This window comes from Drosophila hydei, unplaced genomic scaffold, assembly GCF_003285905.1.
Source record: "Drosophila hydei strain 15085-1641.00,03,60 unplaced genomic scaffold, DhydRS2 tig00000060-arrow-pilon, whole genome shotgun sequence".
Taxonomy (NCBI): Eukaryota; Metazoa; Arthropoda; class Insecta; order Diptera; family Drosophilidae; genus Drosophila; species Drosophila hydei.
The window spans coordinates 8,377,026-8,395,570 of NW_022045656.1; the positions used below are offsets into that span (position 1 = coordinate 8,377,026).

General features: G+C 35.9%; 1 protein-coding gene across 1 annotated transcript; it reads left to right on the forward strand.

The window, feature by feature from the left end:
* The first annotated feature begins 7,343 nt into the window (after nucleotides 1-7,343).
* On the forward strand, nucleotides 7,344-17,254 carry LOC111596386 (COP9 signalosome complex subunit 7). Its single transcript, XM_023310592.2, has 5 exons — nucleotides 7,344-7,624; nucleotides 7,681-7,933; nucleotides 16,521-16,741; nucleotides 16,799-16,958; nucleotides 17,026-17,254. The coding sequence occupies exons 1-5, from the start codon at nucleotides 7,439-7,441 to the stop codon at nucleotides 17,046-17,048; spliced, it is 843 nt and encodes a 280-aa protein (XP_023166360.2). The 5' UTR covers nucleotides 7,344-7,438; the 3' UTR covers nucleotides 17,049-17,254.
* The last annotated feature ends 1,291 nt before the right edge of the window (nucleotides 17,255-18,545 follow it).

Genomic DNA, 18,545 nt, shown 5'->3' on the forward strand with positions numbered 1-18,545 from the left:
TACAATTTTATTAATAGGAAAATTAATAATAATAATAAATAAATGATATATAATAAAAATAAATTAAAATAAAAAAAGTTTCACATTTCTTCATTTTTTTGTATATCATTAAATAATAAAATTCATAATTACGAAAAAAAAATTTAAATGGCCTATAAAAAATAAATAAAATATTATATAATTTCATGGTTTTCCAATTTTTTCCTATATTACAGTAAATAATAAAAATAAATAAATTAAGTATAATAAAAACCAATCAAAGAAAATTTAATTACATAGAAATATAAACATATATAAATGTATATATATATAAAATTGCATACTGCTTTATTTAATTATTTTATATTTTATATAATTTTTATTTATAGAGTCTGAAAAGTAAAAATTTTGAATTATCATTATTCGAAAATCGTAACTCCCGAACTATGCTAAGGTGTTTAGTCAGCAAAAATAGTAAACTGCTCGCTTGTGGCTGCAACTTAACAATGCCTAAATTATTCATTTGCTCAGCTGCAGTCAGCGCACAGTGAGCGAGCACAAGGAGAGCGTCAATTCCGCACTCACAGACGCCGCTCCTTAAAATAATTATGCAATACATTCAAATTACCCAAAATTGAACTGTTTCTTCGCAATGTTTTTTTTGACTGACTGCATATGAATCTTAAATCGGAAGAGCTCTTAGATAAGGGTGCGCGAAACAGTGGCATTTGGAGTGAGTTGAAAACTGAGAGCAGAGCAGGTGCTGAGTAAGTTTAAGAGACTTTTTCTAAGGGACCCCTGAACCTTTTTAAACAATTTACAATGAGTTTGCCTAAGAGGCAGTAGTTTTGTAAAAAGAAAGAAATATTAATGTTAGTTGCCAGTTTATACAATGAAAACATTTTGAATAATTTAAATATCTTTAATAATCTCTTCAACTTTCAGCTAAAGTTGTTCTTCAATCTGTGATCTTCAATTCACCTTGTAGCTACGACATTAAATTAGAGCTGTTATAGAAACATTTCTCTTGAGCTCTTAGCAGTTTGCCAACTTTTCTCAACATTCCACAGCAATTATCGAATGCAATTGCTATTCTGTTGCCCTGCAAGCAAATACAAACCATTTGCAGTCCTGTTTATGGATGCTTTAATTTCCGTTTTATTTGATACGCGAATCTCGCACTCGCACTATATATACATTTATGTGGGTGCTTGGCTGGGCGGGGGTTGGATGTCTTTGGTAAATTTTCCGCTTGATTTTATTGTTTGCTGACCAATTGACTTGTTCCTCTGTGTCCGCAGTCGGACAGCTGCCGTTTGACCCGCTGAGGCAATCAACACATCATCCACATGAGAGCGAGGATGAGCCCTCGCGTGTCATTAAATTGGCATTGGAGCAGATTCACATTCCGACATCCTTATTATCTATCCTGCACATCATCAATGACAGCAACAGCCATATCAGCAGCAGCATTATCGTTTGTTTTGATAGGTTTTCTTCTCTCCTCCCTCCTCCTTCCTTCCCCTGTCTATCTCCGCTTATTTTTGGGGCAGCTTGAGATTGTAGTTGAAGCTCACGTTTCGTGCTCTTTTTTTGGTCTATGCTGAAGCTGTTTGCTTTCATTTTATTTTACAGCTTTTGGCTGGGCGAGTCTAAACTTTTTGTTTGCCTGATTTTTCGGGCCTAATCTGCACAGGAGCAAATCATGCAAAAGCATTCATCAATTCCGTTATCCTTCCCGGAAGCCGAAATGCCTCTTGGCTAATGCCTAAGGCTTGCGACACGAGCATGTTACCGGATTGTTAGCCCGGCAGACTGGCAAACATTTACAGGTGCTTAGTCAACATGTTACGCAGCCTATAAATAGCCAATGCAGATTGAAATTGATGGCCCCGGCGCTCGGGTCGTCCTCGACCCGGTTGCTCGGGCAACGTGCAGCACGATATTGAGCAATGTTTAAGTTTTGATTAGAGCACAAAGCAGCTTACAGCGTTTAGCTCAGCTAAGTGGATATCTTGGCAAGTGGTCTTCGAAAAAGTGCTTCAAATATCGAATTACAAATCGTTCAGGCCATTCACGGGAGTAGCAGCTCCACTCCTCTGACTTCAAGCTCAGTTTCCAATCATAGAATTTAGCATAGATTCATTTTCACTAATAAATAATAAACTTTTTTGCCAGCCAACCCATGTATTTGTCAGCAGCGGTTGGTAACTGCCACACCTGTCCTTCATTTGCACCCCACCACTCAGTCAACATTGCCAGCAGCCATCTATCATATTGTATTTTGGGTTCGTCCTACCCCAGGGACAGCAAAATAAACAAATTTGTTGTAATCATATGTGACGCTTGACTGACTCCCATAGATACACGCATACATGTTGTGCTTAGATATGCTTTTGAGATATGAATTTGCATGTGTGTGGGTGTGCTTATACCCTGTAATCTGTTGGAGCTGGCCGAGGGATGGGATGAGATGGTGAGAACAAATATGCTCAGACTTAAGTGACTTCACAAGACACAAGCTGAAATTAAACAAATATTATTGAATGGGGCGTGTCGGGTTGATACTTGATACTTCTATCTGTAGAGGAAGTAAACTTAATGCTCAGCCTAAAGATCGTGTCTCCAAAACTTGGGCAACTCTAACTTTGCCTAGTTATGAGCTCGACTAAGAGGCGAATCTATAAAACTTTTTATTTATCTATAAAGGAAGCATCATATAGGCCATTATGTGAGGATGTATATATATTGGTGAATGTATATAATAGTATATATTGCATCAATATACTTATTAGACAGAAAGGAAACTTTAGTTTTCGAATCTTGAGATATCATAAATACTTTTAAATATAAATATAAATAAATATTCAGCTGCCTTAAATTAAAATTCATTTTGAATAATATAAAAATTTATTACTAAGTATTCGCATTTAATAAGCTGCAATGAAAGAAGTTAAAATTGTACAGGATATTTTCTGGTCATGCTTGAGCTGCGCCAAGTTTAGTGATTTGTTTTTGTTGTGTGCTGTGTCCATTTCTGGCTTTCGCAGAGCTGTGTATGCGTGCTGTGTGATTTCTTTTGTGATTGTCGAAAACATTGACAGACAATTTCTGATGAATTGAGATACGGTCTTTCTGCTGTGTTGCATTTCGCAAACATGACTTGAAATCGGGTCTTCAATTGCCAATGCATATTGATATATTGAAGAGGTTCTTTACGTTCATTTAAATAGAAATTATATTCTAATTGTTAAGGCAAACTTTAGCGTTAATTACGCACGCAACCCGCCCAGCTGCACAATTCTTTGCTTTATATTGCATTGCACATTCCATTAAGCTTCCATTGCCGGAGAGCGAAAAACGCAAAAGCATAAAATGTCAAAGACAAAAAAGCCCCTTGGCAACATTCTGCTTTGATTCGAATACTACGAAGCAGCAATTTTGAGTGAGCACGGAACATTTAGCTAGAAATGACGCTACTGGCTGCCCAGCACTCGTTTGTGATTAAAAATCAGCTTGGTTGTATTAAATAAAGAGTTTCGTTGATTTTTTGGAAAGCAATAAAAACTCGATATTCAGTTTTCTTGAAGGGGTTTACTACATTTTATATTTTTATTTAATTTATATAATATTTATATTTATTTTTTTTTTTTATTTCATTTTGAAAAAGCTTGAACACTTAATTGATTAAGAATAAAATAAATATATTTAAAATATTTTTATTTAAAATTGTTTATATAGAATTGAAATGTGTTTCTTTTTCTGTTTTTATTTTAATTAATTATTAATTTAATTAAACTTATTTTTATATATTTAATTATATATTTTTGCTCTTCAAATTAATTTTATTTGAATTTATTTTTTTTTTTAATAAAATAAATTTTTACTGTCTATTTTCAATAAAATTAAAAAATATTATTTATTTTTATATTAATAGAGAAACATTTTTAGTTTAAATAGCTATTAAATTTTTTAAATATAAAAATAAATTAGTTATATATGAAACACCAATTGACATTCCTTGAGTTGTTTAAGGAATAAACGAACTTAAATTATAGAATATATTTATTTAAAGCAAAAACTGCATCTGTTGGACTTCTCGGATATTTGCTGGGTTTGCTGCTGCTTATCATCAGCTTAAGAAATCTAGGGCACTGGAAGCCTAGTGTGCAAAGCCAATATACTCTTTTTCATTTCTTAGGTAGCATAAAGATGACAAAGCTGTGACAAACTATCACAAATTATTGAAGAGTGAACTCAAAAGAGAATCTAGAAATATGGGAAACTGTAATTAAATATATTTTTACTAAATTCTCTTGCATTACTTACTACAGCAAGTACCATTAAAGATGAATAATATAATTTTTAAAGAGTCAGTATATATATATATATATATATAAATATATATAGCTGTGAGTATTAAGATATTATTTTAATTATATGTATGTATATTTATAAAGTTTTTGGCCATTTGTGTTGATAAAATCAACAGAAATCGCAACAAAAACCAGTTCCAACAATAAAGTGACAAGCCACAAAGTAAGCCACACACACACACACATACATATATATACACGCGCACACATAGACAGACTTTGACATACTCACACAAAGCAATTTGAGTCCTAATGAGCAGCGCGCGGCTTGGAGACAAGGTCAACCAACGAACCAACCAAGCAACCCTCACACACTCCATTCTTGCCTCTCCCCGCTTCGTCCTTTTACTCATCCACTTTGCTGTACTCGGCGCTTGCTGTTGATAAAAATGATAAGCCAAAGCAAATGGCCGTGGTATGCCAGGGGAAATGTTTGTTACACTAAGGAACATTTAGTACACTGTTATACGAGTGCTGTATAACAGTTTGTTTCCCCCCTCAAATGATTTTATGCTTGCTTAAAGCAAGTGCGTTTTTATTATTATAAATTATTACAAATGTATATAACAGTTTATTATTTTAAAACAAATATATTTAAAAATTTATTTTTGTTTTTTTTGTTTTTTTTTTTGTTTTTTATATTTTAAAAGTGTAGAACCTGTACAATCAAATTTAGTACTTTAACAACACATGTATATATATGGAATTAGAGCCAAACCAGTCATAATATGAGGAATTAAAAGGAGACAAAAAATTTATTAAAAAAAATTTACAAATTTTATATATTTATTTTAATTTTTATTTTAACTTTACAATGAGTTTTTATTTTTTATTTGAAAAAATTTGTATACAAATTTAATTTACGAATTATTTTTTTCATTTTCATCTGTTATCTAATCAACAACAAATAAAGATGTATTTTAAATTATTTAATAATATTATTCATTGATATTATTTCATAATTTTATTTTATATTTATAGTACATTATTGATTGTATTTGTATTTATTTAAAATTATTAATAATTAATAAATAATTAATAAAATAATAATAAAATATTAAAATTAATAATTAATAATAAAAATAATAAATAATTAATTTTACACACTTTACTTTTAAGTTTCTTTTTGACTTTCAAATACTTTTATTTTAATTTTTTTATGAATTAAATTCAATATAATTTTATGAAATGTATCAAATATTTTTTTAGTTTAATTTCTGCATAAATGAATGTTTTTGCTATTTTTTTTCAGCAAGTTCAACTGAATGTTAACTTAAACTGACTGCTAAGTAGATCGCATACATTTCCTTAGCCTTAGCTCTGCTTCCAAGCGAATTGTTACAAATTGTTAGCTTTGGCTGAGAAGATTGCGAACATAAAGCCCTAACGCATTCTATAGCATTCATCGCATTTATCGCAGTTGTAAGGCGCGATTCATGAGGCGGTGTTGGTGTAGCTGGTGGTTGGGAATCGGAATGGAATCTGTGAATCTCAAACAGAAATCAGCTGCCAAGTGCTGTGTCACCGTGTGTCAAATTAATGGCAATGCAGCACGAAGAGTGGCGAGTGGAGTTGCCTCCATGATGATAAACGTTTTGCAAGTTCTGGCGGTAGCGGAAATTATGTGTGGGGCACGCAACGCCGGAAACCAAAATTGATCCAAAAATCTTATTTGAATATTTTTGCGCCAAAAATATGTAAATAATATAATTGTATTTTTGGCCAAAATCACGTCAGGCATGTTTCGATAAGCGCAATTGCAAATTGAAGAACAAATTTCGCATGCACGCGACGCGACGTGCTCCAGCCGCTGGAAACCCAATAAAATAAGCTCCAATAGGCGGGCCTATACGACAGAGGACTCGCTGCCACACTATTCCAATTGGAACACGCATTGAACTGGTCAGCCCTTTGGCCAATTGTTGTCTGCCATAAGATATGCAAAGCAGCTGACAATATGATTTGCATAGCTGAACATTTGAATGTTGAATGTTGCATGTTGCATTTGCGTGCGGCATGGCAGCTTATGTGCTGGTTCGCGAGCTCCTTTCGCATTTCCTTGTGGCATTAAAGCTGATGTGTGCTTCGGTGGGTCCAATATTTGTTGTCCCAAGGCCTTTGACCTTTTATATTCGACTCTTTTAACTTTTCATAATCGATGAGCCGGCGAATACCCAAAGGACTCGCTCCACTCACGACGGAAAATGCTACACAGACGGCGCCACATAATAAAGGGTTTCCAACTTTGACCTGCACCTTTTTTTTATATATACATATCCTTTTTTCCTGCAGACTCGGCAAATACATAATAATAAGTGTGGCCAATGCAGAAAGGAGTTTTCTCATGTAGCTGGTTGGGGCAGAAAACTTTGTGTGGCTACCGGCATTTTAACAACCGCTCCCCAAGGACATTAGTCCCGTCTATGTGTGAGTGTGTGTGTGTGTCAGATGTGCAAATGGATGTGCAAGCGTGAAAAGTGTTTTGAAAGGCAAACAATATTGGATTAAAAGGTCTTAAAACAATAAACGAGTGATTCGACCAAATGCGAAAAATTGAATGCGAATATTAAGTAACCAAATGTGGGACGGTGTGTCAGAAGTAACTGTCCGAAATGTGGACTATAAGCAAATATGCCTCGAGGGTACCATAAAATATCAAAGTTATATATACTCTTTGTCAAGGCAAAGTTCGTTCTTTACTTATATTTATTTTAATTAAAACTTATAAATTACAAACATTATATATTGCATATTAATATAAATCGAGATTTAGTTTGTATAAAATTTTCTTTAAATAAGACATTTACGAAGTCATGATTGTCTTTATTAAATTCAAATTTTCAAGTGCGCGCGCAATTTCAAAAGCAAGGCCTTTGTAGCAAGCAGCTTTTAGGCATGAGCAGAACGCACTGTGTTTGAAGTCAGCTGATTTGCTTAATATGCCGATGGCACGCCTATCGATAGTTTTACCTTAATATCGTCTGCTGTTGTCATTATCGATATTATAACAAGCAATAGCTCAGCAGCTGTGCACCTGAAATATTAAAGAGTAAATTGCAAATACATCTAAGTTAACTATAAAAATGGCACAATACATGCTGCTCGGCAATGAGGAGCCCAGCAACAACAAGGAAACCTTTTTGCAGCAGTTCTGCCTACTGGCTAAGAACGCAACCGGCGCTGCTCTGCTGGATGTCATAAAACAAGTGCTGGACGCCCCGAATGTCTTTGTATTCGGCGAGCTGCTGGCGGAGCCAAATGTAGCCGAGGTATGTAATGGATGCATTGTTCCGTATTTCCAGCTAACATTCTCATCTTGTTGTAGCTAAAATCGGGGCCCAATGCCAAGTATTACAACACCCTGAACCTGTTCGCCTACGGCACCTACAAACAGTTTCGAGCACATCAAGAGGACTACATAGAGCTGACACCGGCGATGCAGAAGAAGCTGCAACATCTGACTATCGTATCGCTGGCCATTAAAACCAAAAGCATTCCATATGCAGTGCTGCTGAACGAACTGGAAATCGATAATGTGCGACACCTGGAGGATATCATTATAGAGGCTATATATGCAGGTGAGTTGGCGACGGACTGTCTAAAACGTAGATGCTTTGGAGAACTATGTGAACTATGGTGAACTATACAGTGAGATATAACTGTTATTTTGAATAACAGATCGTTTTTATTAGGTGATTACTAGTTAAAGAAAACTTCCAATATGTAGAGATGTGTCGACTGAAAATACGAAAAATTAAATAATTATCCAAATAATAATAGTTCAATGTTTTAAAAAAAATTATATGATGCAAACGATTATTAAGCCTATTAAAGAGAATCTAAAATATAAGCAAACAAAATAAATCAGATCAGAAAACCAAACCAAAATCCACCACTCGAATATATCTATATATATACCTATATGATCTTAAAAATCCATTTCCTATATACACCTCATATTAAGATGTTTTTTTTTTTTTTTTCAAAGTATTCAGAGGAATTGAAATGCATTTTCTTATAAGTAATTAGCATCATCAACAACGAGGTTTTCCCAGCATACATATACCGCAATGAAAGAATATTTCGATGTTTGAATAAATTCAAGAATATCTATCTGTCTACTTATAGTATTCTTTATAAGTTATTTACAAAGTTTAAGCTATTTCGCAGTCTAAATAATGCTGATTAATATTATAATTTATTATGCCTTAAGTGTGCCTGGGTATTTAATCTTCATAACAGCACAAAACTTTAGGTTGTAATTAAAAAACTTTAACCAAATAGTCCCTCGCCCGCGACACCCGCGAAAGTTTACTAGTTGAGCAGGAGATGAGTTTCCTGCGCTTTAGATTTCTGCATGCAATCTAAAATCTGAATTTATGTTTAGCTAATGGTGCGTTAAATTGTTTCGAAATCTCTTTAGCTGCTAAGAGCCTTATTATATTTTACCTAATTGTACCTAAGTAAATTTCTACTACAGCCTTTCAGACTTCACTGTTGGTTAAATGAAATACAGAATTGTTAGTATTATTTGTTTTTAAGCTACATTTAAATTACTATTTTGAGGCCACAGCAACATCTAAAAAGGTATCTATGCTTTATTCAATGATGTGAGAGCTAATACCCCATATATTTCGCCTGACCTACTGTCCGAGTGAGGGAGTGACTGACTGACGGGTAACAGCTGAAACGAATTGTAAATAAACTCGTGTCATGTTTCTCGCTTCTGCCGAGGCAGTGCACTTGATTAGCCCGCACAGCGGACTTTCCTCGACATAATAACAATGGAGTGGCCGTGGGGCGCGTGTTCTGGCCGAATTCATTAAATAACGTGGGTCCTTGTCGAAAAAGCAGACAAAATTTCAGTTTGTTTTACAAAAAAATAAAACGTAACAAAAATCGAATCTCACCAGTTGCTTTTTAAAGCTGCCACGTCGACAGCTGCCAATAAGCTTTGTCATAATGATTTTTCTTTTCAATTGAAAAATGTTTCTGTTAAATATAGTAAATTAAATTTGAATTTTGGGTTTCTTTTTTGTAAACCACAATGTGTGAAAAGAACTTCAATTTAATGAAGACAGCTAAAAGAAGAAAAAAATGGTAAAATTATTTTTAAAAATTTAATTATACATTATACAAAATTTTTCCAAAATTTGCAATTTGATTGCTCTTTTGATTGGATAATAATTTCCAATAATATAGGCCAATCATAGCCGCTGCCTCTACATGTGTGTGTGCATGTATTGTTTCTTATGAATGAGCTATAATAAGAGTAGAGCGATTGAAATAGCAGTTCTGCACATGGCACGGGGCATCTTCTAGTCGTGCACTCCCTATTTGCTTATAGTCTGTGTACTTAATAATCAAATTTGCCAACTCAACTCAACACCTCCCGCAAGGCTGGTTTGCAATAGTTTAGTTTTCACTTTCAAAAAATATAAGCAATTGGCTTTTCACTTGAAAACCACAATTTGTAGCCAGTTACTTGGCTTCAGATAACAGCAGCAGCAATTGGCTTGGGAAGTAAGTGAATCTCCTTTTTACAATGATCTCTGTTCAGTGCAATCTATTACAATGTGTTTCAGCTGTCAGCATAAATGTTCTAATTGGCTTTTAAGAGATTTAAATGCATTTACGTATTTTCGAGGCATTTGCAAGTTGTAAGCTTTTCGTATTTTGTGGCTTACTTCATGTAGAAAATTTTGCAGCTGCATAGCTTACTTGGCTTACAGCATATTTTTGGTGTCTCTTTTGGCTTTTTTGTTTCGTTCTCGCTATTTTTAATTAATTTTTGCTCGGCCTGTGCAGAATTCTAACTAACTATTTGGGCATCGCAGTGAATTTACATTTGTGTTGTGTGCAGCTGGCAAAAGCCAGAAGTTAGACGCAACTGGGGCTAAGCCCCAAAACAATTTTTACGAATTGCTGCATTGATTAGAAAACTCGCACGGAATTTCCCGCTTGCTGTTGACTTTCCCGCCCGGAGCAAAGCGAGCCGTGCAAATAGCTTTGGCAACTGCCCAATTCACAGCCAGTTCGAATATTCCTCAGCTTTGTGTGGCTTTGCTTGCTGCTGCGAATGTCTGTGGCGCGGATTAGAAAAAAATTGCTTTCAATTGTGGCGCGCACAATAAACTGTTAGCCACACACACTCACAATGCTAATTATTTTTCCATGCTCTATTTCATTGAGCAACAAACAAATCCAAACAACTCAATGCCTTAAAATATGCCATTAAACAACATTTACATGGGAAGTAACTAAGAATGCAGAATGATCAACTAAGAATTACTATAATATATAAAATGAAAAATATATAACTGTGAAGATTTTCATATTGTTATTTAAACAATATTAATATGATATATATTAAAAATTATTTAAATTTTAATGTTGTATTATTATTTGTATTTCTATTTTCAACTACGCTCAATTATTTATAAAATAAATTTGTGTTAGTCTCATCATATTCTTCGACGGTTCAGAGCATGTAATCTGAAGGCTGAGAATTATTATTGACAGCCAGATGCGAGATGATTTAGATGTGCTGACAGCTTATCTAGAGTACTGCGAATGTAAGTTTCTTACAAAAAAGCTAGCTACACGCCATCTGCCAGTTTATATGTTTGATGTTAACTACAATTACCTTTTCAACAATACGTATCTATTAAAAGCTTATGTCAAAGAGTTTCCAAAGTAAAACTTTGTCAAAGAAATTCCAAAAACTATCAACTGAAATGTGTTTCCGAATGACCGAGTTTACTATCACTTAGGTTGTTAACTTTTAACATTTTAAATAAATAATGAGCCTTGGGCACTTGCAACTTAAAAGTGAGTTTGAAAATAACGAAGTTAAATTATATAAGATACACATTTAAAGTTCATAATATATATATTTCATATTTAAATTTATATATTTATATATTAAGTGCTGTCATTAGCCTGACTGACACAGTTTGTGCACCTGCTTAGTTACAGGGTATGCTTATAATAAATATCATTCAAATAGAATCTCCGCCTCCATTATTGAAGTAATCAGCAAAGCAAATAGAATGACAACTGAGTGCTGTTGGACACAGAATCCATAGCCCGTGGGCGTCACAGCTGCTGTACTCATAAATCTAAGACGTCCAGGTGAAGTGCCCGTTTAATTGCTTTTCAAAGCCCAAAATGGAAAATCCCGTGCACTGTGGCAGCCAGCAGCAACAGCGGAGATTTATGTTATGATAGGCATCATTGAGTCATCAAGAGGGGCGACAATTCAGACACCTAAAAAGCATTGCATACTATTAGGCGCTGTAATCTAAAATCACATGGACGGGCCTTAACTGTGTGTTGGGGTGGTGTCCGGAGTGGGGGACTAAGCACGCTGAGGACATAAGCTGCCATTAGGCAGCCATAGAACACCGCAGGACACGGATCCTGTTGTTTGCACTAGCTATTCGCCTGGCCTGTGTGCCGTTAATGTTTGCTCTTCGGTCTGCCTCACGTTTCATGGGGGCCCATTAGAGCATCATTTGTCTCGACAGCTCTGCAAAAAGAATAGGGCACCGATGTTCTCTGTCCCCAGGCGCCAACGTTAATTAAATGCATTTTATAATTGAAATTCGGTAAGCTGAGTGGCTGAGTGGTTTTAGTTGTAGTGGGGCCGCTGGCGATGGCAATTGTCTTGTCTAGATTGATATTAGGCACATTTTTCAACTGCAACAGCAAGCTGTCATAAGGTCAGGAGGATTCAGATCGAGTCGAGTTATCTAAGTTGAAAAACTCCAAGAATTGAAGTTTGAAAACAAGCTTAATAACTACTCAAACTGCCCCCAAATTGATTGGGCCATCAGCAAAAACGAAGTTTCGTACTTTCATTCGACTTTTGAATTATTTTCAATTAAAATCTTTACGATGTAAATATTTTGCCAGATAAGCTTTGCAGCTTCAGTCAATATCATTGCTGATTTCATCAGGTTTCCCAGATGTAAACTCATTTTGTATCTAGCACTTTAAACCCTCATCAACTTGGTTTTGGCATACGTCCGTTGTCAGTTGCATCCAATTTCTGGGGCAAGTTAAGCTCCTTGTTGCTGCTCTATTTCATGCTTTGACTTTGCCTCGCTTCAGCAGCATACAAAAAATTGCATATTCAAAAACAGCAACTGAAAAAATACAGACACAACAGCCGAGCCTTAAATAAATACAAGAATCTATTTGTGGTGTATATGTTAAGCGTTTTAACATTTATACCCTGTAAGTAGGCGCTAGATATCGTTAGAATTGATAAAGCAAAGAGCAACACAAAAATTGATGAGCATTAAATGTCAGCAACAAAAGCCAATACAAACAATATTTTTTATATATTTAAAAAAAAATAGAAATAGAAAAAATAGTTTGAGAAGAGCTCAATTCTTTTTAAAGAAATTTGAAATATATATATATCAAATATTTGAACTTGTCCAATTTCTTTAAAGATATCGAAATCGAAGCTATTTTAAGTCGATGCTCGTAAATTTAAATATGTTTTGAGTCACAGCAGTTTGTGCTAAACTAATCATTGCTCCGAAGAGCCGACGTCTTCTATTTTAAATTCTTATGTTGGGCCAGCAGACGGCGCATTAACTTTGTAATTTAAGAGCGGCTGTGCGCTTGGAATTCGATTTGTAAGAGATTTATATTTGTTAAGAGATTACAGTCATACGTTTCGTTGTCTCTCTGTTCCTCACATGCTTCTGTCGCTCTCACGCTGCATCGGCTCGATCACGATCGCAGTTCGAGTTCATCATTTGACGACTGCAGCTGTGCGTGCATCGACAGCTCTCAAAGGTTCTAAAATTTCTCTATTATATGTAGATAGTAGCGGACAACACGATAGCCAAAGTCGCAAACTTAATATGAACATTAAAGTAGACATATTTTCTTAAATTGCTTCAAAATGATATAAATAAAAAAAAATTCAAATTTTTTTTTATATATTACTATAGATTATTATATGTTTTTATGTTAATGCAATTGATATTTTCGAAATTGAAATATTCTTAGTGTTAGAAGCGGCCACATGCTTGTAGAGCTGCTTACATATTTTTTTTAAAAATAATTTTAATGTATTTGTTTTTGATTTTTTAAGGTAACAATCAGTCGAGCAATTCTTTTATTTTATTCTGCCTCAGATTAGAAGCAGAGCGTGCAGTTTCATCTGCGTTTTAATTTTTTTCATGTATAAGCTGAAATGATGCATAATGCGAACTTGTATTGCGCCTTTGACTTGGGCTGAGCTCTTTCTTCTCGTTTCGGTCTGTGTGCGGCCTTTACAGATTTGCATCTGGTGCATTAAGTTCGAGTTGATATTGCTGTGGTTGGACTGACAAGAGGATATGAGCAACGCCCAGAGCCCACGGCCCACGGCCCACTGTTCAGTGTTCACATGTTGGTTGTGCAGATGTTTTTGATTACTTTGGCGCTTGCAACGCATATTTTTTGGGTGTCTGCGGCACATTGTTGTGTAAGTCGGGACGCGAAAGTTTGGCCGGGCCAGCAGCTTCCCCGGCACTTTGTCAGTTTTAGGTGAAAAGTTTCCAATAGTTGGCTGCTCGAGTTTATATTGATGGCACCCTCGCTGTCCCTGTCCCTGTGTACCCTGTCTGTCGCATGCTTTCGGTATGCTGAATTTTCAATTAATAAGTTTTCATTTTATTTTGCGCTGCAAAAAATGTGCTGCCAGCTTTAGCTAAATCTGTCAGCGACAGGTGTATGCAAACTTTCCATTATGATCGGCTTTACATTCCTTTGACTGGCCATTTAGATACGTCGCTCCATTTAGCACGCAGCAGGGGCAAAATTGTCGTCGAAGTAATTGCGTGCTCGACCCATAACAAAGGCGAAAGAAATCTGAAATCTAAAGCAAATTCAATTAATGAAAACTGAAGCTAACACTTGGCCAAGATTTTCAGCTAATAACTTGTCTCTTTTACACTTTTATTTGTAATTAAGCGAGCTCTAAGGTAGCACTTAATATTGTAATATGAAAAAACCAAATATGATCCATGTGAACAGCACTCTAAGAAGTTACTGAAAACACAACTAAATGTATTTTGGCTTTAAAGAGAAGTAACTTTGTTGCCTGAATCTTAATTTCCACTTCAAACGTCAGTCATACGGAAAGAAATGCACTGCAACTTCCTGAAAACGCAATCAGGAAATTTAATAATCTTTTTGGCATCTTTGAAACTCTTGTTTGTTTGGGAATATATATTTTTCTCTTCATATACGAGCGCGCGCGCTGTAAAGCATGCTTTAACAATTTTAATATACATTGTGGCAACACCGATACACACACGCGCACATACATATAGACAGGCAGAATACAGTCAAAAGCCTAGCAGACAGCAGACATCAGGGAGCCTCGCCATTTTTTGGCACGCCTTGACTTGGCGGGTGCGGCGTGCACAAAAAGCATGATTGATTGTTTTGCTGTTGAGTTTCCAGCTTCGTGAACAGGCGCCCAAACACGCACACACACACACGCGCGCACTACATTTGTGTGGGCCACAAAACCGAGACACATGTCAACGCCAAAAATGCCGCAAAACTTTACAACACTTGCGATTGCCACGCCCATTTACTGCTAGCCTCAATGGAAGCATATTTTTTGCCTTTTCAATTATTTGCCCCAAATTCAATCAAAATGCCTGCGCTCAGGCTAATTAAAGAAAATGCTTGAGGCAAGACACCCGACCAGGGTTTGGCCTGGTCGCTCCTTTGGCTACTATTTTGTGGATTTTTTTTGCTGGTGCGTATTTATGACAAAAGTTGGTCGTGTGAGTCGCACATTCAATGCCAGAATGCGCTTAAGGTCTTAACTTGTGCTTGCGACTTGGTCAGTCAATGGGGCGGGATCTAATGGGTTCAGTTGGCCGTGGCCAAAAGTTTTGGACTGACTATTGGCTATCACTCTTGCGCAGTCGTTATGGTTCCGTCTGCTTATGCAGCTTTTAAGCCCTTTTGGAAAAGTGTCCAATTGAAAATTGAAACAAATCCGTTTGTTATCCAATCTAAGAGCTTCCAACGAATTCAAACTAATTACGGCCCCTGAACACAATTCATTTTCAATGAAATTGCAGCCGCGCTCCGGCTTACGCTAGTCGATGGGATTTTGATAATTGAGTAGCTGCTGGCCAAACACAAAAGCTAATCACATAAGCTCTCGACTAGCGAGCATAGCCATAAAAAATCTAAAACAAAAATTCAACATTTGAGTGCTGAGCGAATAACGAGTATTTTCCGAAATATATTGCATCGACCCTGCCCTCTCCCAACGCCAGTTGCCCTTGGATTTTGGCTTCGGCGATTATTATTATTGATATTGTCAGACGGATTAAGTGGGGTTTGTCTGCTGTTTTGTTTTAATTTTTTTAAATTCAATTTAATTGATGCTGAATCAATAGAGCAGCCGCTGCAAAGTTGATTATCGTAGCTTAAATAAAGCTTTGGATAAACTAAAACAGCGCAGAGCTTATAGGAGAGCTAAAACTTTTCATTTAATGTAATTGAATGGACTTTTGAACTAGAGTAAACTGAGCTCAAAGGAAATATTTTTACCATGGTAAAAAGAAAACGTTTATAGATCATAATTGAGCAGTTTAGAAATTTAAAATACACTAAAGCCAGGCGAATTAAAATATAACTTTGCATTTATTCAGTCAGAGAATCTGTACAACGACTAACATACAAAATCACTTTGAGCCAAAATCACAGTGCAACAAGGCCAGCGAACTATTCAGGCGTGGCAAGTTCCAAGGGCGAGCCAATTGCAACTTTCCACTCGAGTCTGAAAGATGAATGTGCTAGTTAGTTAGTTACTCTGCTTGCTGATCCTTTGAGCTGGCTGCAGGCGACACTTGAGTCCACTTATTTATTGGACTGGCATTTAAGTCCAAACTGTGCCTCCGGCTTCCGTTTGAGCCACTGATGTACGACGCACACATTTCATCTGTGCGACACTTGACATTAGGTGTAGAGCATAAATAATTTGCATGGGTATTCAAGCAGAGATTTAGCTTTATTTGCAGCAAAAAGTTAAGTGTAGTTTCTGAGCGACTCTTTTGCTAATCTGATGAGTTGTTGTGGTACTTTGGCAGCAGTTCATAATAATGTATTTGCCCCTCTGGCTCTTTGCAGACATCATACACGGCAAACTGTTTCAGAACACACGCATTCTGGAGGTCGACTATGCCCAGGGGCGTGACATACCACCAGGATACACCGGCAAAATAGTGGAAACTCTGCAGGCGTGGGTCAATTCCTGTGATAGTGTTTCGAATTGCATTGACATGCAGATTAAGTATGCGAATTCCGAGAAGGCCAAGCGTCTGTATAACAAGGAGCGCATTGAGCAGGAGGTAAGTGAACGTGTTGACTATTGGTTAGTCGTGCTAACCAACCTATCATTTGAGTAGCTCATCAATTTGAAAAAGGTGCTCAAGAGCCAGACCTCAGACAGCGATGAGAGCATGCAGGTGGATACTCATGGCCCGGGCACCAGTGGCAGCAGCGGCATGAGCCAATCGGAAGTGCGCAAGAAGCCCACCAAAATGAAGAATCCACGAAGCAGCGCCGGTGAGTGTTGCCATATAGATTTGAATTATATATTTTAAATATTTATGGTGCTCAAAATCAATTTCAGTTGGCCTCAAGTTCAGCAAGTGAGTGCAGGCCGGCCGCGTGTCAAGCAAACAGCCCAGGCCCAATGCTGCGCCCCGAGGTAGTTGATAGCTGACACGTTCGGCATGAGATGGCAAATCAACTCATTTAAGACTAAACACAACAAAAACTGCAACAGCAACAGCAACATCAGCCCCACAAATGTTCTGAAACCCATTTATTAGTAATTAAAATTATCGCTAAATAAATAACAAATAAAAATAGAAACAAAGTTCATAAAATTGCAAATGAAATAGCAGAAACATTGCAACTCGTGTTTCGTTTGTATTTTTGATAAATGCATTTGTTCAACAGCGTTATTTGTTTTCGTGCTTCTTCCCATATTATAACACTTAATTTCGGCCAACAATAGCGACACAGCCGAGTGTTTGAGCTGTTTGTGTGCGTCTGCACGCACCGCATAAAGTGACATACATCAGTGATTTGTGGCTAATTAGCAGAGCAGCCAGCCAGGCGCATAAACAGTGCAGTTGAAACATATTGGATCTGCCATGACTGCCTAGCTACAGCCACACACTCATAATTGACGTGAATCCATCAAAATGTTGAAGCTTAATAGGACAACGCGCACAACAAAACACGTTCATGTGCTGTAAATGAAATAAACAATGTATGCTATAAATTATATATATATATATAAATAAATTTCTTGCAATTATTAAATGTTTCAGGTTAATAAAATGGTTTATAACGTTCTTGAACGATGCTGGCCATTACACGTTAATTGTTCTCATTTCTTGCTCAGACAAAACTTATTTAATTAATTATATTTAAGGGTTCTAATTGAGAGTCCGAATATTATATACTTAAATATGATTTGTGCTTCATTAAAGTGATAAAGCTTGTCATATAGGAAAATTAAGTGGATATCCTGTTATTTGCTTGATTTTCATTTTCTTATCCTGTTAAGAGTTATGCTTACTTCAATCCCTCATCTCTTAGTTGAAACTGAAGATATTGTGAGTAATTTGGACCGATTGTCAGCTAGCTTTAGACTGAACTCACAAATGTTTCATTGTATACAAATAAACCGCAACTGCCTTGAATTTTTCTAACAATAAATAAATTAAGTATACACTAATTATTTTGAGTTTGCTTAACATTAAATAACCTTAATCAGTTGCATATTTCCAGTAGATAGCGCTAATTGAGCCCACGCTTGAGCTGTACTTCCCAAATACTCAATGGCTTTGGCCCAAACTAATTTTGCCAGTCAAGTATATTTCAATTAGTGTTGCCAAATTGTGCTAAGACTATAAGCAAATTTCGCAAAATATATCAAATATATAACTTAGAAACATGTTTAATGGAATTAGCGCAGCAACGAACTAAAACTAAAAAAACAACAAACAAAATAAAAGAACACGAAAAAATGAGATAGGAAATAAATAAATAAATATTTACTTAATTTTTGTTTTTTTTTATTTTAATAAAAATGCTATCGTGATTTAATTTAAATACAAATATTATAAAATTAAAAAT